Raw genomic sequence first — 23,351 nt, 5'->3', positions numbered from 1 at the left:
AAAAGTCAAAGAAAATAATTTTGTTTATGGAAATTATTAAAATTAATTATTAAAAAAAGATGTAAATTTTTTTTTTGTGTAAATTGATTTTCCTCCGCATATAATTTTGAAAACTATTAATTTAGAGTGAATATTAAAATGATTATGGAATTTGAACTTTAAATTTAGTTTAGTTGATTTATATACTTATTTTTAAGAGGTGTTATTCAGTAAATTTAAGCTTAAGATTCAAATATAGTTCTTACAATAATTTTTTTTTTATCCTCATGCTATGATGTCTTTTAAAAAATAATTGTAGAAATTTGCATAGATTTAATAGTTTGATGTTCACTATATTGAAATTATGATTGCATTTTTGTTCTATTTGCCATGCATATATGTTAACTTACTTGCAGGGTATAAAACCCTAAAACACGTAAAGACATTAGGCTAAAATTACAGCATGTGATATAACCCTAAGATAAAATAAATAAATAAATAGAGAAGAAAAGATACGGCCTGTTTAACAAATGCTAACCAACAGTTTATACAGTTACTAATATGCAAAAGGGAAAGGCAAGCTGTTTTCTTTAATTCTATTATGTTCCTCTTGATATTATGCTTCCAAAGATATTTGAGATTTGTTCATAGCACTATAAATTTTAATCACATCAAAGAGAAGAAGATAATAACTCCCAAAATAAAGTTTGAAATGGAAACAAATCAAGCATTATAATAAGGGACAAACTTGAATTTGATACTTTTTTTGCAAGCAAATTGAGCCAGTTTTTGTTCTCACATGGTTGCTATTTTCAGTCAAGTTTTCTTCATTTCAGTTACAAATCAAACAGGTAATCATAGAGCAATTTCAAGGTTTCCAAAGACAATGGCTTATAATTTGAGGAACAGGAACTTGTTGAATACCAGGGGTACTTATTTGGGGTCGAGTGGTTCGGACAATGAAAGCCATGATTCCACTCATTCTGACCCTGACTATGTGAGGCCGCCTAGGCCGCCAAGAAGGCCAAACCAGAACAATGTTAGACCATCTTCTGATACAATGCAAAGGAGTGCTGGTGCATATTCTGGGGCTGCAAGGTCTCTCAGGAATATAACTGGGATTGTGGGGAGAAGGCGACCAGGACGACCCCCAAAGGCAAGGGCTAATGGGAAAGAAGACAGGCAAGGCAGCATAGAGAGACATAGAAGGAGGAAAAGAACGAATTTTTCTCAAATGCCTGAAGATAAGATAACAAAGAGAACAGTGTTGTCTTGGTTGATAAGCTTGGGCGTAGTTGAAGAAAATGAAGTAGTCTGGTACGTTGATGCAGAGGCTAGAAATATACTGGGAGAAGGCAAAGTCAATAAGGAGGGCATTTTATGCAGTTGTTGTGGTCGTCAGATGACAGTAGGAGAGTTTGAGCTTCATTCCGGAAGTCCAACCGGAAAGCCCTATGAGCATATATATTTAGCAGGTTCACAGCTTTCGCTGTTGGAGTGCCAAAAAGAAGCATGGGAAGTGAGGAAGGAAGAAGAAAAACCTACATACAACAACATACAGCCTCCACCAATAGCTGATGATAAAAGTGATGATGCCTGTATGATTTGTGCTGATGGAGGGGATTTGATTTGCTGTGAAAGATGCCCTTCAACATTTCATCCCAAGTGCATTTTCATGGAGGTAATAAGAAGAATTTGCTGAATATACTTTTTTTTTTTTTGGTTTCAGGAATTGGTATTTCATTTGATTTTAGTAATTAATACTATTTGTTTTTGGAATTGGGACTGCAGACCATTCCCCAAGGTGATTGGCTATGTCCATATTGTGTCTGCAAATACTGTGGCATTGGGGATGGGCTTTTAAAGAAGTGCACCCTATGTGAAAAACTATGTATGTATTACTCAATTTTAACCCCATTTTATGAAGGGAATTCAATTTTAAGAATTTCCAGTAGCTGCTTGTTTCTGCTTAATAACTTGAAACCAATTTACAGATCATTGCAAGTGTGGAGGAGAAATGTTGGACCTGATGAATTCTCCAGCCTCATTATTCTGTGGAAGCAGTTGCAGAAAGGTATTTGTCATCAATTTGAAAAAGCTATCCATTTTTCCCCATGATTTTGTTGGAATTTTACCATAATTTTTTTGGAGATGATGATATTGGAAATAACAACTAACTTGAAATTCACAAAAGATATATGAAGGGTTACAGAGGATGCTTGGAGTTAGAAATGAACTTCAAGATGGCCTTTGTTGGACTCTGCTCCAACGTTCAGAGAAGCCATTTGATTCCTACGCAGATGACGTGTACAACAGAGTACAAAACAACTCCAAGATTGCTGTGGCGTGGCTGGTAATGAACGAATGTTTCTTGTCAACCATAGACCGCCATACAAGAGCCAATATTGTCCAAAGCATCGTGTACAATCGCGGGTAATCAGTTCAAAACCCCTTTTGAAACTCTTTAAAGCAGTTCCTAAATCATGGCAATATACTGCCTGACTATATATATCAAGTACCGACAGAATTGTAATCAGAGATTTTGACAGGATTAGTAGATTAGTTTTAATTTCTCCGAACATTTTCAGGTCCAACTTGACCCGTATCAATTATAGTGGCTTTTATACTGCTGTCCTGGAAAAGAATGATGAAATCATCTGTGTTGCATCAATAAGGTGTTTCTTTCTCAAATATAGAAGATATGTCTAATTCTAATAGCTTGTCCGCGTGCCTTTAACATGGCATTCATTCCATTTAACTTCACTTACTGCTTTTCCAGGGTGCACGGAGAAAGGTTAGCTGAGATGCCCTTCATTGGAACCCGTGGGGAATACAGGCGTCTGGGAATGGCTCGAATCCTGGAAAACTGTGTTGAATCTGTAAGCATATATATATTTAGTTAAATTGAACGATTTTCATCGCATCAGTGCTAATCAATTGAAATGCTGCTGATAATACGCTTGATATTCAGGCTCTTTGTGCTCTAAAAGTTGAGAAGCTGGTGATTCCATCAGTCAATCAACTTGTAGGAATGTGGATTCAAAAGTATTTCTTCTCCCGCATCGAAGAGGACCGCGTGAAAAAGGAGTTAAGCCAGTACAATACGGTGATGTTCCCTAGGACAGTAGTAAAACTACATAAAAACTTGGTGATGCTTCCTGACTTGAACATGGGTCCTCCTGAAACCAATGGGGTTCTCTAAATCACAACCACAGCGCTTGTTTCAACACAGTTTCTAGGAGGAAGAGGATTCTCTTGCCTGTTTGGCTGTTGATTTTGTCCAAGACATGAGGGGAAAGCAAATAAGGGTCAACTTGGAACATAATCTGTTATGGCTGAAAATCTTTCATACGATTTTGTTGTTTGGTACTTGTCGTAGACTTTTTCCCTTTATTTATTTCTGGATTTCTATATGGTTATGCGTTTTATATATTAATAGATTATATGACTAATTATAGTTTAATCATTTTTTTTTTGGTTATGGCTGAAAATCTTGGAAGTTAGAAAATAATTCCCAGTTAATATATGGAAATAATTAAGTAAAAAATCAAAGGAGGACGTACAGTTACTAATTTAATAAATTGATAAAGGTATAATTAAGGAATTTGATGTCATAATGAAAACGGTAATTAAAGTATAATTAGTGGATGTTTTAATATTGGTATATTTATATTAATTATTAGTATTAAATTTGTCTTGTCAAAAAATGGAAACAAAATATGAGATTAATTTGTCTCGTTAAAAAGTGAATTAAAATTGGGGCATTATTGATCCAAAGGGCCGGAAACAACTTTCAATGAACATAGTTCGACACTTTCTCTTTAATAGCTTGGTACTCTTTATTCCCTGTTTCAGTAACCAGACAGATCGTCGAACCAGTTAGATGTCCGATTCTCAATCCATCCAGTTCAGGTTATTACAAGTGCAATATAACAGGAAAACACATTAAATATTGGTTTAGAAACAATTTAATCTAATTCAAGCTAAACATGTCCCCCATCAAAACCTGCCCAGGGAAGGAAAACGGCTAATAGAAGAATGAATTTGCATGCGATCAGTGAACATTGACTATGAAAAAGGAACAAACATAATCAGAGCATAAACAAAGAGATTGAAATTTAAACCTAATAATTTTAAATACGATACAAAAATGATAAAAAAAAAAACATAAAAAGAATACGATTTAAAATTTTAATAAAAATTATATCTGTATTCAACAAAAAAAGAGTATTTTGTGTTAGACATGTCAACACGAATTTGACACAATAATTTTTCATGTTTTTACATGTGTTTGACACAACATAACATGAATACAATGTAAATACACGAATTATCAAGTCTACTGAAATCCATTAAAGTCTTTAACTTAAAAAAGTGAACCTATGGCCAGTATTGAATAAGGTATTGCTGTTACAACAATGAGAAGGAAGCATTCAGTTACCTCGAGAAAGAATATTTGCAAACCAATTCCGGCCAAATAGAAGAAATTTGTGATAGAAAGAATGAAAAAGGAATGAATGGATCACAATCGGAGAAAACCGATGTGCATACACTGTATCATCTCTAAACCAGATGCTGAAGTTGTGTACAATGTTCATAATATTTCAGCTTTTCAATGCATCCAATCCCTCGTTTTGGCATCTTTGAAGTATCATGCTAGAGTTGTTCATTGCGCAGGCATCAAGAAGACCATGATTCCAAAGTTTGATCATGAATAACCTCCAACACCTGAACCAGAAACTATGTGACATTTCAAATATGGAGACAAAAGATGACAACAGTATCCAATTATTTTTAATTAGAGTATACATTTCAAACACAGTTTTACAATTTTTAAAAAGTATCAAACCTGCAGTATTCCTATTGGTTATAAAAGGGTTCAAAATGCATTTTCAATATATACCCTTTACGTTAGTTAATCTTTTGACTATCTGTTAATTAATTGAAACACTTCAACAAGCCTATACTCTGTGTGGGCATGGCCTGTTTACAGTTAGCTCTTGTCTTTATCTGTGAATGAATAGTCAGCTCAAAGCTATATGACTCAATTAGTGGCTATCTCTATTGGTGGCGAAATACAACTTTAGCAGTCTAAAGACAAACTCGTAGAGAAATGGGAAAAAAAATCTAAAAGAACATTACCAAAAGAGAGCAGGTGATTGGACCAACTCTGGCCCATGGAGTTTAGAGAAAGCCTCGCATGCCCAGGAAACATGACCATCAGCCAGAACCCTGTCAAATGAATCAAGAGACCTTTTATCACAAAACAAGACCACAAGAAACCAGCATTAAGTGGTGCCACCTCAAATCCTAGAATCTTCTTATAACTTCTTGACATACAACAATTAGAGAGAACAAATTAACAGAAATATTGAAAGGGAAAAAATGATAATCATGAAGTCAATTGGCAAGAAGAAAAGGAAAGCAAGCTTGAAGTGTTAAGGACAGACTACCTTTGCTTTCTAACAAACGAGTTCCAAAGATGCATAAGTTGCTTCTCATCTTTGCTAACATCCACAAAATCATCAAGCATCTGTCAAATATCATTTTTATGTTATCCTCTCACTTCTCAAAAATAGAATAATCAAAACATCTGATCAAAGATGCAACTTGGGCTAAGACCCTAGCCCAAATGAGTAAAAGTCCAATCAAATATAATACACCCCATTCTAAACCAAAATTTCTCACCTTTCTAGAAAACCAGACGAAAGCCAAACAAGTCAACAGTAGATAAACAAGCCCATGTTCTCATAATCACTCAGGTAACTGTTGTTATATACTTATATTTACAATTATGAACAAAGCAATGCTCATGCAATACAAGCAAACATTGAGCAAACTATTACTAGTTGAGACAAATGAAAAGAATTGATTGTCTAGCCCCAACAGATCACCATTTATTTAGTGACTTACTTCCTCTGACGATGATTTATAAACCCAAATAATAAATGCTTATTCACCAGTTACTCAGGCCCCAACCAAAATCAAGTAATTTAAATACATTTCTTATTTTTTAATTCCACACTTTTGCTCTCAGAATGCTAAACCACACTTCTTCTTGTCAGTTCAATTACTGAATTAAGATATTTATACCATTGACCACTGATCCAATGTTTCACAATCATTTTCAAATGTCAAGAGATCATTAATAGTTAGAGCAGATTTGCCTCTCAATTCTACTGCATGCAAACTGACTTGGTGTTACTTCCTTATCATGATTTGAATGGTTGAATTTATAAATGACATGGACCAAGAATCCAGAAAAACCAAATTTGCACTCTTATTTTGCAGACACAGAATCAGGAAAATGCTAAGAACTCGAAGTAACTTCCACAAAATTTAAAACCTAGACCAACAATGTTGTCATTGCAATGAGAAGATTGGGAAAAAAAAGAGAGAGGAAAAATTTAGATGCCAAATTGTAAACCGTACCCTGCAATCTTCAAGATCTGCAATGTCATCATCAACTTCGTCTTCACTGTCTCTCTCTGACATTACTTGGTCCAATGCCATTGGCTTCAATTAAACAATACAAGACATGTCAGTGCCTAACAAGAAAGAATATTATAGACAGAGAAAAATCATAAGAATGATAAACAGCTTTAAGTAGCAACATATTAAGCATAACTTGCCTATCTGACTATGCAAAAAAAAAAAAAAATCAGACCCAAGTAAAGATTTTCCAAGGAAAATTCATGCATAAAGAGTATAATTCACCCTGACCAAAGTGTCACATCAAACAAAACAGAAAATTAACAGATGAAATATAAATTTGTTCTTGGATGTATTTCTGGGAATAGTTTGGTGTTAATGGAGATCTGATGACATTTGAACCCAAGATAAGATTGTCGTTAGAGCAGATTTGCTTCTCAATTCTACAGCATGCCAACTGACTCGGTGTTACTTCCATTCATGTTCATATGGATGGAACTGAATCGGTGTTAAATGGAGATCTCATGTCATGGATGTTCATGAAAAAGACTAATAGCACAATTAGCCTGAGCAGATAAATAAAACTAATCACCTGAACTCGGTGTGAGTGAAAGAATTGGCGTTTCAGCAGGAGCATGCGGCTGTGAGAGCACAACATTTGAAAAGTTAAAAATAAAATTACCTTGCATGCCTAAACTTTGGAGATTTTGAAAAGATAACAATTGCTATTAGGAAACAAAACAAGAAAAGGGAAAAGCATATTGAGCAGTGTGATAAACAATTAAACAGGAGGGAAAGAACAAAAATGAAATGAATCAACTGTGGAAAAAACATAGCCTAGGAGAACATACTTCCTAGGTTCGGATCGTTCTGCCACTATTTTCCTTGTTTTCGCCGGAGGAACAGCTGTATCACTTCCAGATAATGATTTAATACAGTCAGGGTCGACAGGAGAATGAGCCATTGCAATTGAAACTCCTGGACCATCACAGCTAGTCGCAACCCGTGCAAGACACTCTGTTGTACTAGTATAATCAGAACCATAGTTTTCCACACCATGCCATCCATTCTGCAAATCTTTCTCAATAGGAATTGATTTGGAAGCCCTCTCACCTTCAGAGAGTTCAAAAGGCAGATCAAAGAAAGATAATTATTGAGTCATTGTTCTAGTATTATTTACTGATAAGTTACCAAATGATTAGTGATTTCAAGATGTAAATCATTTAGAATGCTATAAGAGACTACCTAAGACTTGGGCATGAAATGTCAAGATAAAGATAAAAATATTATGACAAGCATTACTGGAAAATTTACCATCATCATTCTCCAGAAATCCATTCTGCCTGCTTTCACTGGTCATTTTGGGTGAGTCCAACTCCAAAAATTGTACATTGACATTCTTCCCACTCTGAAGAGGGTTTGTAGGCTTACGTTTTTGAGGTTTTGAGCTGCACATGCAATTCATTTTACCATTCAACTGCTAGTATTTATTACCAGCAAGCAGATTTGATAGCAGCTGAAAGTAGCAACATGTACCCGAATAAATATATCCTACCAGAAGCAGAAAGTTTCTACTCGTGGATCTACTCCACTTGCCACAGTCTGTAACAAGAATATTTTGGCAATATATTAAAGTTTGAGAAGAAGTCATTTATACATTTTGATAGAAAATAGGGGAAAGCTACAGGCCTAGTCACAATTCATTTTGTTTAACTTAAAAGAGGCACCACATGTAACAGACACATTTTATTTTCATTTTTCAACAACTGTTAATTACGAACAACATCCCTGTCCAAACCCACGGACATTACTTGCGCTTCTTCCATGATTTCTAACATTACAATAAATCCTTGTGGAAATCTAAACTTCATTATTACTTGATTAGTCGATTTTATCTATTTTAGTTAAGTCTCTTATTTTTAGATTAAGGAGTGATTTGGGTAATTACACCAAATCCATTAAATATTTCCTATTATGTGTAGAAAGTAAATTTCTCCTTTGATTAGCTGTTTTAATGCATGAAAATCTTAGGTTTTAACACTGAGAATATTCAGTCTTTAGCCTATATATTTTCATGCAATTTTCGTATAGTAATAAGAAAAATATAAAAGAATAAAATAGTTTTATTCGAGAGATTTTTTCAAGGTATCAAAGCCAAGATTTTCTTTCATTGCACTTTCCAAATCTGTCACGTAGTAGGCTTCTTCCATCTTTGCTTACACGTGATGGGGGACTATTAAAATGGATTATCCCACATCTAATAAATATTCAATTTACTATAATCTTATATTCAAGTTGGGTCTCTCCGCTTACAGCCAATTGGTTTTAAGTTGGTTACTTAACATTGTCTCACTCAAAACCTTTGAAATTTTTCACTCGAAGTCTAGCATGGCTAGCGGAAAGAAGAGCTCAGTGTCGAAGGTCACCTCTAACCCCAAAGCTAGCATTATGGGAATAGATTCTTTAGCACAAAAGTAATTTTCTAAGTGCCTTGAGTGTAAAACTAGAAAAATCAAATTAATGGATTGTGAATTCAGGAACTTCAGACCATATGACTGGGGATACATCTGTCTTCAATAAATACAAACCATGTCATGAAAACTTCACAGTTCGAATTGCTGATGAGTCACTTTCAAAAGTGACCGGTATAGGTTCTGTTATTATTTCCAAAGAGATAACACTTGATTCTATTTTGTTTGTCCCAAATCTAAGTTACAATATACTATCTATAACCAAACTTACAAGAGCCCTTAAGTGTGTTACTATATTTCTTCCAAATATGTGTGAATTTCAGGATTTGGATTCAGGGAAGATAATTGGTAATGTTAAGATGTTTGCAGGACTCTATATCCTAAGAGTTAATGATTCTTAAAGACAATATCAGAAGACCTTTTGTGTGGCTTCATCCTTCAGTAAAAATAAAGATAGTACTATCATGTTGAGGCATTATCGGTTAGGTTATCCAAACTTTTTAAGATTGTTTCCTTCATTATTAAATAAAAATCCTAACTTTCAGTGTGAAGTCTGCCAACTATCCAAACATACCCGTACCACATATCTTAATCAGCCTTACAAATCGTCCCATCCTTTTTCAATGATACACAGTGACATTTGAGGTCCCTCTAAAGTAAATAACATTACTAGTTCTAGATGGTTTGTCACATTTATTGATAATCACACCAAGGTTACTTGGGTATTCCTTATGAAGGAAAAACCAAAAGTGGGCTAGCTATTCCAAAACTTCAACAATATAATCCAAACTTAATTCAAAACCAAAATCCAAGGGTTGAGAATCGACAATGGGAGGGAATACTACAATTAAATCCTTGGATCATATCCAATGAAGCATGGTATAATTCATCAAAGCTCATGTGTCGATACTCCTAAGCAAAATGACATTGCTGAAAAAAAGAATCGACATTTGTTGAAAGTTGCTAGATCCTTCATGATGGCTGCCCATGTACCTAAGCATTTTTGGGGTGAGGTTGTTTTTACCGCTACATATCTTATAAACAGAATGCCTTCTCAAGTCCTGAAATTTCAAAGCCCTTGCCAATTCCTTCTCAGTTCCTATCCTCATCTTTGAATCATCTTATGTATTCCCATTGAAGTGTTTGGATGCATTGCATTTGTTCTTACTAGCCAACGAAACCAAAGCAAATTAGATCCCAAATCCATATTTCTTGGATACTCCCTGAATAAAAAAGGATACAAGTGTTACTCACTAGTAACAAAGAAATTCTACCATTCCATGAATGTTATCTTTTTTGAAAATCAACCTTACTTTCCCAAAACTGCCATTCAGGAGGAGAATCCAATCACACGAGAATATCAACTTTGGGAAGATCTTATTACCGAACCACCAAACACTTCTCCAATTCCCTTTCAAGTTTTAAACATCCAATTAGATTCCCCAACTCCCTTTCAAGTCCAAAACATCCAACCAGATCCTCCAAGCCCAAAGTCCACACAAGGGAAAACAAACAAAGAATTGATTGTCTATTCAACAAGACATAAAACTCAAAAGGATCTAGGAGAATGTACACCTTCAAAGCAAAGCCAATAATCTGAACTGATTCCAGAGATACTTGAAACCAACACAGGTAACACTCTTACTGAATCTAATTCAATTGAATCTTTTGATGATCTTGATTAACCGATTGCTCTAAGAAAAAATGTGAGATCATGTACTCAATACCCAATCTGTAATGTGGTTTCTTATGAAGGTTTATCACCCAGTTATCAAGCTTTTGCTACCACACTAAACAATATGCATATTCCCAATAATATTCATGTAGCACTCATGCAACCAAAATGGAAGATGGCTGTTTTGGAAGAAATTAGGGCCCAAAAAAGGAACAAAACATGGGAGATTTCAACAATACCAAAAGGAAAAATCCAATTGGGTGTAAATGGATTTTTATTGTCAAGCACAATGTAGATGGAAGTATTAATAGATTCAAACCTCGCCCTATTGCAAAAGGATTCACTCAATCTTATGGTGTTGACTATGAGGAGACATTTGCTTCGGTTGCTAAACTTAATTCAATCTGAGTGTTATTATCATTAGTAGCAAATCTAGATTGGCCACTTCATCAACTAGATGTCAAAAATGCATTTCTTAGTGACAACTAGAAGAAGAAGTTTACATAAAAATCCCTCAAGGATTCAAAAACCAAGATAATTTTGGCAAGGCATGTAAACTTCAAAAGTCTTTATATAGTCTCAAACAATCTCCACAAGCATGGTTTGATAGACTAACAAAAGTGGTAAAGAAGTATCGTTCTTCACAATGCTAGACCGATCACACCATAGTTGTCAAATATTCACCTGAAGGAAAAATAGCCATTCTTATTGTTTATGTGGATGACATTATTCTTACTAGAGACTATGTGGAAGAAATTAGCAACCTAAAAAACCTCCTAGCCAAAGAATTTGAAATTAATGATTTGGGACACCTCAAATATTTTCTTGGCATGGAAGTAACTCGCTCAAAGAATGGCATCTCTGTTTCACGATGTAAGTATGTCCTAGATTTACTAAAGTATACCGAAATGCTTGGATGCAAACTTGCTGACGCCCCTATGGACACAATGAATAAGGTAGGAATGGAAGAAGGAAGTCCACTAACACATAAGGGCATATATCAAAGAATTGTTGGGAAACTCATCTACCTCTCTCATACAAGATCAGATATCAGTTTTTCAATTAGCATGGTAAGTAGATTCATGAACAACCCAACCGAAGAACACTTGAAGGCTGTGTATTGAATCTTACAGTACCTAAAGAAAAGTCCCGGCAAAGGTTTATTTTTTAAGAAGACATCACGTGAAAATGTTGAAATTTACATTGATGCTGATTGGGTTGGATCTATTACTGACCAAAGATCAACTACCGGTTATTGTACCTATGTGCGGGGAAATTTGGTTGTAAAAAGCAATCTATGGTGGCTAGAAGTAACGCGGAAGCTGAGTTTAAAGCTATGTCTCACGGAAAATGTGAGGGAATTTGGCTAAAAAGATTGCTAAGGGAGTTAAAGGTCTTTGTAGAAGAATCCACGAAGATATTTTGCGACAACAAAGCTGCCATAAGTATAGCAAAGAATCTTGTTCATCATGATAGGACTAAACATGAGGAGATTGATCATCACTTCATCAAAAAGAAGATAGAGGAAAGAATGGTTAGATTAGTTTATACTCCCACATGCCTCCAAACTGCAAACATTCTCACTAAAGCTCTCTCTCGAAACAACTTCAAGAATCCGAAGTCCAAAATGAGCATGATTGACATCTACCACCCAGCTTGAGGGGAAGTGTGGAAATCTAATCTTCATTATTACTTGATCAGTTGACTTAATTATTTTAGTTGTCTCTTATTTTTAGAATAAGAAGTGATTTGGGTAATTACACCAAATCCATTAGATATTTTCCTGCTATGTGTAGAGAGCAAATTTCTCCTTTGATTAGCTGATTTAATGCATGAAAATCTTGGGTTTTAAGGCTGAGAATATTCAGTCTTTAGCCTATATATTTTCATGCAATTCTAGTACTATAATATGAAAAATATAGAAGAATAAAATAGTTTTATTCTAGAGATTTCTTCTCCTACCATCTTTGATGGGATTAGGATGGTTGCTTATTGCATTCTAAACCTCCACATGAATCTTGAAGGAACATGGAATATACGAAACATACTAATGTACTTTTGGATGGGAAGAACACTTTTACCTCGGATATCAATGAATCAATTTTCACTGAGACATTCACTGCTTGATACTCCTCTGTTACCTATAATACAAATGCTTTTTAATAGTCTTTTTGTAAAATCTCAATTGAGTGGCAAGTGACTTTACAATTTCAGCTACCAACCCAGAAGTCAAAGTTGAATAAGTCATGTGATGAGCACAAGTGATACCGCAGACCCTGTGAACAAAAATGAAGGTTGGCTAAGTATCAAATAAGCTTTTCGCTCCACAAAATAGAATTAGTTATCTATGTCCAATAGAAAACAATGGCTCAAATCATTAGAATACCTCAACTAGGGAAAGTAAGTCTCTAATGCAAAAGAATCAGAACAATCCCTGAATCCAACAAATTGCAATATTTTGGAAAAAGATTCATACAAGATGAAAATCATTTGATAATGAGTTTGTTTTATCATGTGCAAAGAAATTTACATTAACACCCCCTTCTGTTGTTTTCTCTTAGATAAATTGAAACTTGATATAATGTGACTTAACCCATCAAATTATGAAAGAAGCAACCAAGCTAAGCGAAGACAGCATATGAATATCCACCTTAAAACTAGCACATTGCATCAAGCAAAATGGACATGAGAAATCTTCAGTAACTGCAAGTTAAAAAGATTTAAACAGAAGATAGGAATTAGAACTCAGATAATCAATTTTAGCATAAAAAGAATAAGTAAATATGATATATAATGCAAAATTTTCATGATACCTTCAGTCTTTTGTAGCATATTGCCATAATCCTTATAGTTGAAAATTACAATTCCAGCCCCCAACCTACACAAACATATCCTAGGTAAGTTAACAACATAATAAGTGATAAAGAAGCAACATAAGTTTGTTAGAAATTCAGAAATTTTCTTTCCTCCTTGCCAGAGAGAGAGGTTGGTAGCTGTAGAAATAAAGTAGAAGCTTAATGAAGCAATACACCAGCACTACAGCAATCACTATCCACTTTAGTTAGTATTTTGTGATAATAATGTCATGTCTTTTTTTCCAACTAATGCTACTATGTATGGCTTCAAAAAATTCAGGGCAATGCTTCAAAATCTGAAGAGTTCTAGGATTTTGAAACTGTCCTGAAGATAATTCTTCTAGTACTAAATCTCCCCAACTCCCCATATCAAATTCATCAAGCTACAACTTGGAACCCAGTCTAATCAATAAACCAACTAACATTCAGTTTACCTTTTAACTGAAAAATTTTGACTGCAAATAAGCCACTTTAATTCAAACATCAAATAACCATCAAATAATATTGCTACTTTTCACTTTTCAGAAGCATGAAAGAAGAGAGGAGAAACAATATTTCCTATTGGTTATCCGTATCTGTCTGCCTTTAATTATGTAATCCTGACTCAGACAAGATAATCATCCCCTCAAATTACTAGTGGATCATTAACGATCTGTACTTGCTGTTCCTATGAGGGATTTCCAGGTACTGTGATCATTACATATTTATAAAATTAAAAGTTTTCTATAGGAGCAAACTGAATCAGACGGTAACTGAAACAAAATTAATACATTAATACCATAGTTCAGAGACATAAGATTAATAAAATTCATAGTGTTATTTCTGAGAGCAATACACAGTTGTTAAAAGGAAAGTTCATACCTCCTTCTACGCTTTGCCTGTATTTTGTATTTCAGACATCTTCGAAGAAACAAAGGCTGAAATAGAAAATGTGATTCGATTAGAAGGTATACTGATACAGCAAAAACAGTCCACACCCATGCTATGAGGCATTATACCACTTCAAATCACCAACTTAAGGTTTTGCAGTTATATGACTTATCGCCGAAAAGATTAACTACAGGATCTGTTTGACCTAAAAATGAACACCTGAGCAAGAATTTCCAAATAGCATAAATAGTAGGTTCTTTTTGACACAAAAAACAAGCATCTAAATAAGGCATCCCAGTCTAAAACAGATCAAAGAAAGAGATACATTTTCAGAAAGAAAAGCATATATTACATTGTGTAAAGAACGGCGATGAAGAATATTATACAACTCAACAGGCTTGCAATATACTAAGAGATTCTCTACAGCTGTATCTGACTCCTCCGCAGACAAATGCAAGCATGAGTTTTGACGGCACATGACCTGCAGTCCAAATAATCACAGCCTCACCCCAAGATTCTGCAAAGACATCACAATAATAAGAAGGAAAAAAACATCAAAACATGCATCCACACTATAATTCTCATTCTGCACAAGAGAGAGCATGATAGTATCAAATCAATCTTTCGAAAAATCTATGGAGATTAATCAATTAAACAGCCAAATAAGTGAAAACATTTTGGGTTAATTTAAATATCCCAAATGAAAATAATGAAGACGAATGTAGAATAGACCGAGCCAAATTTGACGATGATGTTAATTCAAAGCCTTCATTAACATGGCTGATTTACCCCATGGCAGATATTACCATTTCTTGAGCATGCCTCGAGTATTAAAAGGTTTCTAATGAGAGTCTATATCAGCTCCTTGAAGCATAATAAAATTGACAATTAGCACCAAGTTAACAACAAAATCATGTCCCTGTTTTCGATTTTTACATAAATGGCAAAACCGAGTTCACGCAAGAATTCAGAGTCCATGTAGTACTATTTTACCTAGAAAATCTGTTTTTTAATTTTGCTCTGGCATATCTAAAGTTAAATGGGCAAGTAAGGGAAAAGATATCTAACCTTACTCAATCAAACCATTCATGAATTCTCAGACAAGGACAACATTATGATTCTACAAAGTTAAATTCCAATAACAGAAACCCTAAATTCATCACGAATCTCATAAAATTAAAAAAAATCGATTAGAAATTCTAGGAAAATAATATATAATTGTAACCCAATTTCATATAGAGGAACAGAAAAATAAAACTGACATCATAACCTAGAAATAACAATTTGATGTCAAAAATTGAACGTAAATAATGGTCAAAATTCCTCGAACAGGTTAAAGAAAGAGATGAAATCGACACATTTATTTATATTCCGTGACTACAAAAAGACATAAAACTTTTTTTACCAGGATAAATTGAATGTGTCGACAGATCAGGAAATTCGCCGCACAATTTGGAATCGGCCGTTTCTAGGCGAGCCAAGCGGAGGAAGGAAGGGGAATAAAGAATCAAAGAAAAAATAAGCGAAGTCGGTTTGTTAGGTTACCTTTAACGGGAAAAATTACAAATTCTGTTTTTTATTATTATTTTTTTGTCAAAATTAAAATATTTTACCTCAAATAAATTCGTTTTATTTAATTTTATTTTTTTATAATTCGTTTTATTTAATTTTCCTTTTTGACTAAAGTGGGAGATCTAACACAGGCGGTAGTTGAGAAGTGGGAATTAAATTGCATGATTGGGTAGCTTTTATAGGTATTTTACTTAATTTTTTTGGCCAGAAAACATTTCTATTTATATTTCAAAAAATAATTGTTATAACAAAAATAAAATATATTTTCAAATTTTACAAAAATATTTAAAATTTCCCTCTTTTTCTTCTTTCATTCCAGCCTTGGTTTTAACTCGGATTGATCCAAGAAACTGCTAGCCGGAAAACCGGGCTAGCTATCTCTGCAGCCAATTCAGGCCGTTGGACTCTAGATAGGCTTTTACGACCGCGAAAGGTGATTGTTCCAGACTGGATTTGTAGCCATTGACGCCGATTCAGCGCACCGAGGCCCAGGTCTGGCCTCTGGAAGGTCGGATCACTGCTCATCGATCGAAATCCGGCCTACTTACGTCAAAATATGATCTTGTTTGAATAAAGTTCGTCGGAAATTCGCCGAAATCTGGAGAAAGAACAAGAAAAAGAATCTGGACTCTAGCGAGTTGATCTAGCCAAAGCGTTATCGGTCATGGTCACCGGAGTGATATGGTTGGGTATTTTTTGATTGAAGGGCTTAAGGTTAAACTGGGATTTCATTAATTGCTAAAAGGTGTTATGAGAAATTTTTTTGACTATTCCTTATGGCAACCGAATAGCCAGGATCCAGGAACCTCAGATGGCTATTCAAGCTTTTTGAAGATTATGGCTTGTATAGGCTATTCCACCGAATAGTTAGTCAAGTGAAGCAAATGGTCGAATAGCCATTCCTCTGAAATAGATCAGTAATGGAATGTCTATTCATGCCAACCAAACATGGCGTACATGTTTTGAGGGGACAAAGGGAGTAAACAAAAAGCTTGAATACATTTTTTTTTTGTGTATAAAGATTCATATTTTGACTTTAGATTACCTAAGTACAAAAACTAAAGTAGTTAGGTCAATCTTTTCTCAAGAAAATACTCAGAAAGTCTCGTTGGAAGGACATCTTGAGTAATTATCGGACGGTGCAGAACAGGTATGGTCCTGCAAAAACAAACAAACAAACAAATCGAGTGTTAAGTTTCAAGTTTTACATGTATGATGTCGTTAGATGAAATTCAAAGGACTTGGGTAATTTGATCAACTAACTAGTTGTAGCGAAACTAGGCTATAGTTAGGGGAGTGTTCTGGACTGTCAGTCTGCAAAGTAGGGTGCATGGTTTCTTCCGCAAGTGCTCTCAATCTGTTCAGTTCTGGCAACACAACTTTGCCGAGATCAGGTCTATCTTTCCGCCTTAGCTCTGAACACTTGAGTGCAATTTTTGCAAAGCTCATGGCCTCTTGAACAGGCCAATCAAGAATAGCTGGGTCCAGCATTTGAGTGAAAGTCCCCTTCTCAATAGCACGTTCCACGTGGTGAGTCAATCCCATTGGTGGTTTTGCTGTTATTATTTGTAGAAGCATGATTCCAAAAGAGTATATGTCTGACTTTATTCCTAGCATGCCTGTCTGCTGGTACTCTGGATCTATGTAGCAGAAAGTTCCTGCCGTGGAAGTCATCCGATACTGCGTTACATTGTCAGCCACGGATGGAGGAACTAGTCTGGCCAACCCAACATCACTAATCTTGCTCACAAAGTTGCGGTCAAGTAAGATATTGGCTGGTTTCAAGTCACGATGGACTATGGGTTCGGGTTTTGTCTGGTGGAGGAACAACAAGGCCGTTCCAATTTCGGCTGCAATTCTGAACCTAAGCTGCCAAGAGAGAGGTGGAGTGTTTCCTCTCCTGAAGAGACGGTCCTCTAAGCTCCCATTAGACATGAACTCGTACACTAGGCATCCATACTCTGGGCAGGCTCCCAAGAGGAGGACCATGTTGGGATGTCGTATGCAGCTTAACACCTCCACCTGTCAATTAATTGTTATCCATAGTTTCATTGATTAACTAACCATATATCACAAGGCAAAAGCATATATATAAAAAGTCCAAACATTTTGAAGCGCACTATGACCATGTCACATACCTCTTGTTGAAACTGTGACCTTCCTTGAGCTGCATCAGGACGCAAAACCTTAATTGCAACGGGAGTATGGTCTAGACGGGCTTTATACACAGGCCCATAGCCCCCTTCTCCAATCTTGAGACTCTGTGAAAAGAATTGAGTGGCAGCTTCAATTTCCTCTATTGTGTACTTCCTGTACCTGAAATCTGAATTTGCTAGTGCATCAAGTGCCTTTCTCTTCTCCTCTGATTCCTTGAGCGCTTTCATTTCCGCGTTAACTCTTTTTTGTGCTTCAATTTCTGCAATTCTCTGAGCTGCTTGAGCTGCCTCAATTGCTGCTTTTGACCTAGCTTTCTCCTTTTCTGCTATTGCTAATGCAACTTCCTCGGCAAGTCGTGCCTCTTCCAATTTCCGCTCCTCTTCCATTTTCCACAGCTGGAGTTCTCTTGCCTGTGATGTAACGAACAGAATTCTATAACCTTTCAAAGCATGTCGAGGACTTGAGGATGTAACAATGTAAGCATATGTTTTAATTCTCTAACCTTCTGCTTTGCCGTGAGTGCTTCTTTGCAGGCTGTACTGTACATTTCCATAGTTTGCTTGAGCTCCAGCTTTAGCCTTCTCATTTCAGCTTCCACATCATCCTACATTTGTCATCGAAAAATAGAACAATCATCGATGTTACTATTTCCAAAAGTTCATGTAATGTAAGATGTTCAATACACTATCTTTTGTGTGAAAGTAACAGCTAGAGAAGTCTTGAGATCAATATTTTGGTCTAACTAAATAAGATAAAATACGTGGATATGTGCATATAGTTAAGCATAAAAAATGCTCGTCCTCGTATCATGCATGTTTGGTTATAAACCAATTGTGTTGCTTGCTTTCCTTGAGTAATTTCATTTATTTTCTTACCACTGACGTAGGTGAGTTTGACATTTTGTCACTGTCCTGAGAAAATGATGAGAAATCAGGTGGAGAGCTAATCTCCAACGATTTTCGTCCAAACTGCATTGACTCGAAGCTAAGATTACTTTCAATTTCTGAAACGTTGGACAGCCTTGGAGCAGTGCGGCTTATATCTTGGCTATCGTAGAATGCGGGAAATATACGGTCAATGCTCGGCCTGCCAGAGCTGACAAAGGATATGTCTGTATCTGGCATTGGGAGATCCGGATATGATTTCCCGTTTAGGCCTCTCCTGCTAAAAGGTGACCTGCATCCAAAATTAGCTCTAAATACATCTCTTTCATTTATTATTGAATATAGGAAGATAAAAAAAAAAAAAAAAATTTATTTGTAAGATAGGTCATTTTGTGGACCTATGTGGTGTTACTTACCTGAAGGATTCCATGGAATCAGTAGATTTACGCGGCGGTTCAAGTCGCTGTTTTTCAACTGTTCAGATTATTCACAGGTTATTTCAAGATTGACCAAATGGTAGAGATAACTTGGAATTAAGCTTGAAGCAAAGAAATAAACCTCTCAAACTATTAGCTGGTGGGATATGAAACTCAGGAGGAGTTGGTTTTGAGCTGGATTGGTTAAGAAGCTGAGTACGCAATGGGGAGATTGCTGGTGCTGGACGGGACGCTGATCGCATGGATGAAATTTTGCTTTTGGATATGACATACACGCTACAAAAGTCTGGGGCATTTTTTGATACCATTCCAGGAATATCTGTTGCTTTAAATCTACAGAGACAAACTTTTTCTGAAGTGAACTTCCACAGAAATGTATGCGTCATTAATATATATGGATTCACAAATGTAAAGAAGTTGTTGATGCAAATCATGATCATTGTTTCCCATAGCCAGGGAGACAGGGTTTTGGATGATAAACCAACATACTTTACTTTATTCGTTCAAGTATCTGATGTCAGTCCAGTGTGTTCTTCCTAGTATATGAGAAATATTATACTGCCTTATTGACCAACAATATCGTTCTGGTTTGCTTGTCTTTGACAGGACCACCAATATGGTTACATTCTATTTATAGCTTGTCCGCACTAAGGTAATGCCAATAATGTCGAAATCAAAAGCATAGAACTCTGGATATATATGCTAGCTGAGATGGCTGCGGCTGTTTCGATCTCTACTTTCTCCACTCAGTAGGACTAGGTAGATCGATTTTATTATATCCAAATTCACTGTTTTCTTTGGAAATTTCAAAGAGAATCATAGATATTGTAATGATCATTGTCATTCATATATAGTTTGGAAAATATAATTTTGTTGATGGGGGGCTGATGTAGCATAAGACGCACATACCTAAGAAAGCCTGTTTTTGCCGAAGCACCGACTACTAAAACCTCGATGGCAGCCTGAGTGACATATTCAATCAATGCTTTTGCTACATCTGTCTCTTCTAGAACAATATCTTTGCAGCATATCTTCAGTCAAAATAGCTCGTCATATAAAAATAGTAATTTATGAATAAGAATCATTTGCTGAATACGAAATTGCAAGTATTGCAAAACCGTGGTAAGTGTATTTTAGTGCAGATCAAGAAAAATCCGTGTAGTCATTGCTGAACTTTTAATATCATTATTAGAGGGAATTAGATCCAGGAAACTTACATCTTTACGCGTACAAAAGCAACGGAAAGGAAGGAAAAGGTCCCTGGTCTGAGGATCAGGATCTTTACATACCAACGGTAAATCAGCATTGATATCAGAAAATTGGTTCAATCCTGCAGCAAAAAAAGAAGTTGAGGTAACCCTGGCATTCGAACGAGAAATGTGATATCTTGTCGAAGAAAAACGTACGAGGAGTAGGGAGAGGCGAGGCAAAGGGAGAGAATGTCTTGGGTTTCACATGGATGAGAATGACGGTTTGGCCTTTTTGCAAGAGATGATCAACTGCCCATTTAAGGGCATTTTGGCTGTTTTTGTCCTTGTCTATGGCCACTGCCACCAACCCATTTGTTCCTTCTCTCCTTTCGCCATAACTTCTTGGTGTCCACATATCTTTCTTCTTTTTTCTTCTTTTTTGGTGCTGAAACCAAACAAACGACCACCCACAAGATGGAAGACCGAAGATCCAACTTGTTTTCTACGTTCTTTTTTTCTTGTTGGTGTGGTTTTAGATGTTCTTGAGTAGCTTCAAACTAAGGTTTTTAATCCCTATATATTTTATGTATCTTTCTGAGCAAGAAACCCGTGAAAAAATATGATCAAAACTGGTTGATCTCCTCGTCTCTCTCAAGAGGCCAGGAGAGACAAGAAGGGCTGACAAAAACCTATTTTTGCATCCGAGTTGAGAAGAAATGGAATGGATTTTCAACAATCTCCCTCGATTACATACGTTTCTGTTGTTTTATTTTGGGTTAATTTGATTTGATAAAAATAAATTTCCAATACTCATGTTATGTCGAATGTACATTAGAGAACGCCCTTGTTTTGAGGATACTAAGATGTTTGACCTGGTTACCGCCTAGTTTATTGTTACATAAGCATTGACCTTTTTTTTTTTTTTCAGTTAAGTGGGGCCGTCGGGTTCTACTTTATAGTTCTTTTAGCTATTAATTTTATTTTTTTAATACAAAACAAGAGGAAAGAATATCTCTTATAATAATTTTAATTAATTAATTAATCACAAAAATTATATGAAAATTATCGAAATTTTATATGAAATTCGCGTTTATAAGATTTTTATATATTTTTTATTATGATTAAATAATTATAATATTATAATAAAATAAATTATAAGTAAAGTGCTCTTATAATTTAAAAGTAAGAGAAAATGTTGAGATTCAATTCTTAAAATTTATTATATATCATCTTGAATAATTGTAAAAATCAATTAAATTAAATGACTTTATTTTTTAATATTTTTCTAACTTTTAATGATTTGTATTGTACCATTGTAACATTTTTTTAATATTTAAAGTTTTTTTTAACCATTATAACATTTTTGTAACCTCTAAAGCATTTTTAGCTACCATTGTAAGATTTTTTTTTATTATCTTTATAGCGTTTTTAGTAATTTTTTAATATATTTTAATAACCTTTAAAGTTTTTTAATCATTGTCATATTTTGTATAACTTTTAAAGCTTTTCGAAATGCATTCTATAATTTTTTATAATCTTTATATAGGTTTTCTAGTAACCTTTTCTAACATTTGTTGGTAACGTTTAATGTGGAAAATTACAAACTCTGTTTCATTATTTTTATTCTTATTATTATTATTAATAAATAATTAAAAAAAATTTCCAAAGGAAATTTTAATTACCTCGAGTAAATTTGTTTTCTTTAATTTTTTTCCCGACGATAATGGGAAATCTAACACAATAATAGTTGGCTTGGGCTTGGGAAGTGAGAATTAAACAGAAGACTGGTATGGATCTTGGATTTAGGAAAAAAGACGGGGCACATTTGGCGACGAATGGTTTTGGCCCAAACGGGACGCTATGGATGTTGGATTTTCAGCTTTGTTCAATTTGATTTATTTATAACACCCTGGGCTTTTTAAAACACGAAATTTCTTTTCTTTAGCATCAATATAAGAAATACAGTTATATCTTTGCATTTTGGACAAACTATAATTATATGGACAATTTTTTCACGTAACATTTATAGTAATTAGTGTTTGGCCATTTTTAGTAATAAAAACATTGATAGTTCACTTTTAAATTTAGCAATTCTCTAATATGATATCTTTTTAATAAAAAATGGACGATTAACTGTAGACTAGGAATTAGCATCGACGTTTTAAAATTCAAACTTAAAACAGCATCAAATTACTTTTTTTCTGAAATGAAATATATATTGGGTCGCTTTAGTGGATTTTTTTTTAATTTAAAAATTAATTCAAATAATTTTATGAACTCTTCTCGTAAGTAGTTTTTTGCAAAGTTGTGGTTTAATTGTCAATATTTCGTAAATTTTTTTTTTCAAATTTTCTTAAACTTTAACCTTTCTTGAACAAAAAAAAAAATTTGAATATGATTAGAGATATATCCACATATTTAATATCTTTTTGGGAAAATAATTTTACTTTTTGTCATTTTTTTTTTACCAATTTTGATTTGGATTCTTTTATTTTTATACAAAAAGATCGTAGTCAAGAAAAACGTTTGTAAATATTGAGATTTAAATTCATCTTTTAAAAATGATTATAAAATTTTATTGAATAAAGTTTTGTATTTTTTTTTTTTTTGAGTTTTACTATATAACCCATTCGTAGTTTAATACACATAGACCATTGATCTTATTCTATCATTTTGACAAGTAAAAAAAATAAAAAATAAAAAACAAGGGCAAAAGAAGAGAAGTACACTTTATCCAAGTTGAGGAATAATATCTTGACTCGAGGATATACAGCATAAATCAAAGATATATATATATATAACCATAGATGATACTGAAAATTCTTTTCC

The 23,351-nt window shown here is 34.6% G+C and overlaps 3 protein-coding genes across 7 annotated transcripts; 1 reads left to right on the top strand and 2 right to left on the bottom strand.

Moving 5' to 3' along the window:
• Positions 1–865: 865 nt before the first annotated feature.
• LOC111290037 (increased DNA methylation 1-like) lies at positions 866–4,034 on the top strand. Its single transcript, XM_022881441.2, has 7 exons — positions 866–1,660; positions 1,771–1,870; positions 1,974–2,053; positions 2,174–2,412; positions 2,568–2,654; positions 2,759–2,858; positions 2,951–4,034. The coding sequence occupies exons 1-7, from the start codon at positions 866–868 to the stop codon at positions 3,179–3,181; spliced, it is 1,632 nt and encodes a 543-aa protein (XP_022737176.2). The 3' UTR covers positions 3,182–4,034.
• A 269-nt stretch (positions 4,035–4,303) lies between these two features.
• LOC111289462 (polycomb group protein VERNALIZATION 2-like) lies at positions 4,304–15,834 on the bottom strand. Of its 5 annotated transcripts, none has more exons than XM_089767618.1 (15): positions 15,688–15,834; positions 14,635–14,799; positions 14,274–14,329; positions 13,371–13,435; positions 13,208–13,260; positions 12,780–12,833; positions 12,639–12,698; positions 7,967–8,013; positions 7,726–7,859; positions 7,263–7,524; positions 7,004–7,052; positions 6,412–6,495; positions 5,433–5,512; positions 5,122–5,232; positions 4,304–4,707 (listed from the first exon to the last, which is right to left on the bottom strand). In XM_089767618.1, exons 2-15 carry the CDS (start codon positions 14,758–14,760, stop codon positions 4,584–4,586), a joined length of 1,305 nt encoding a protein of 434 aa, XP_089623744.1. In that variant the 5' UTR covers positions 14,761–14,799; positions 15,688–15,834; the 3' UTR covers positions 4,304–4,583. The 5 variants fall into 5 exon arrangements, with proteins under 5 accessions (XP_089623744.1, XP_022736265.2, XP_089623745.1 ...); XM_022880530.2 differs by having other exon boundaries at positions 5,122–5,211; positions 15,688–15,831; XM_089767619.1 differs by lacking the exon at positions 15,688–15,834 and adding an exon at positions 14,411–14,501 and having other exon boundaries at positions 14,635–14,772.
• Positions 15,835–16,018: 184 nt separating this feature from the next.
• Positions 16,019–21,441, bottom strand: LOC111290036 (U-box domain-containing protein 35). Its single transcript, XM_022881440.2, has 10 exons — positions 20,739–21,441; positions 20,550–20,662; positions 20,242–20,363; positions 19,454–19,665; positions 19,312–19,369; positions 18,887–19,187; positions 18,514–18,615; positions 17,993–18,421; positions 17,118–17,876; positions 16,019–17,012 (listed from the first exon to the last, which is right to left on the bottom strand). Exons 1-10 carry the CDS (start codon positions 20,935–20,937, stop codon positions 16,950–16,952), a joined length of 2,358 nt encoding a protein of 785 aa, XP_022737175.2. The 5' UTR covers positions 20,938–21,441; the 3' UTR covers positions 16,019–16,949.
• Positions 21,442–23,351: the final 1,910 nt, after the last annotated feature.

Source organism: Durio zibethinus, chromosome 11 (assembly GCF_047325235.1).
Source record: "Durio zibethinus cultivar Kanyao isolate XHJ-2024 chromosome 11, ASM4732523v1, whole genome shotgun sequence".
Lineage (NCBI taxonomy): Eukaryota > Viridiplantae > Streptophyta > Magnoliopsida > Malvales > Malvaceae > Durio > Durio zibethinus.
The sequence above is the reverse complement of the archived record's forward strand: the minus strand, read 5'-3'. Positions and strand labels throughout refer to the sequence as shown.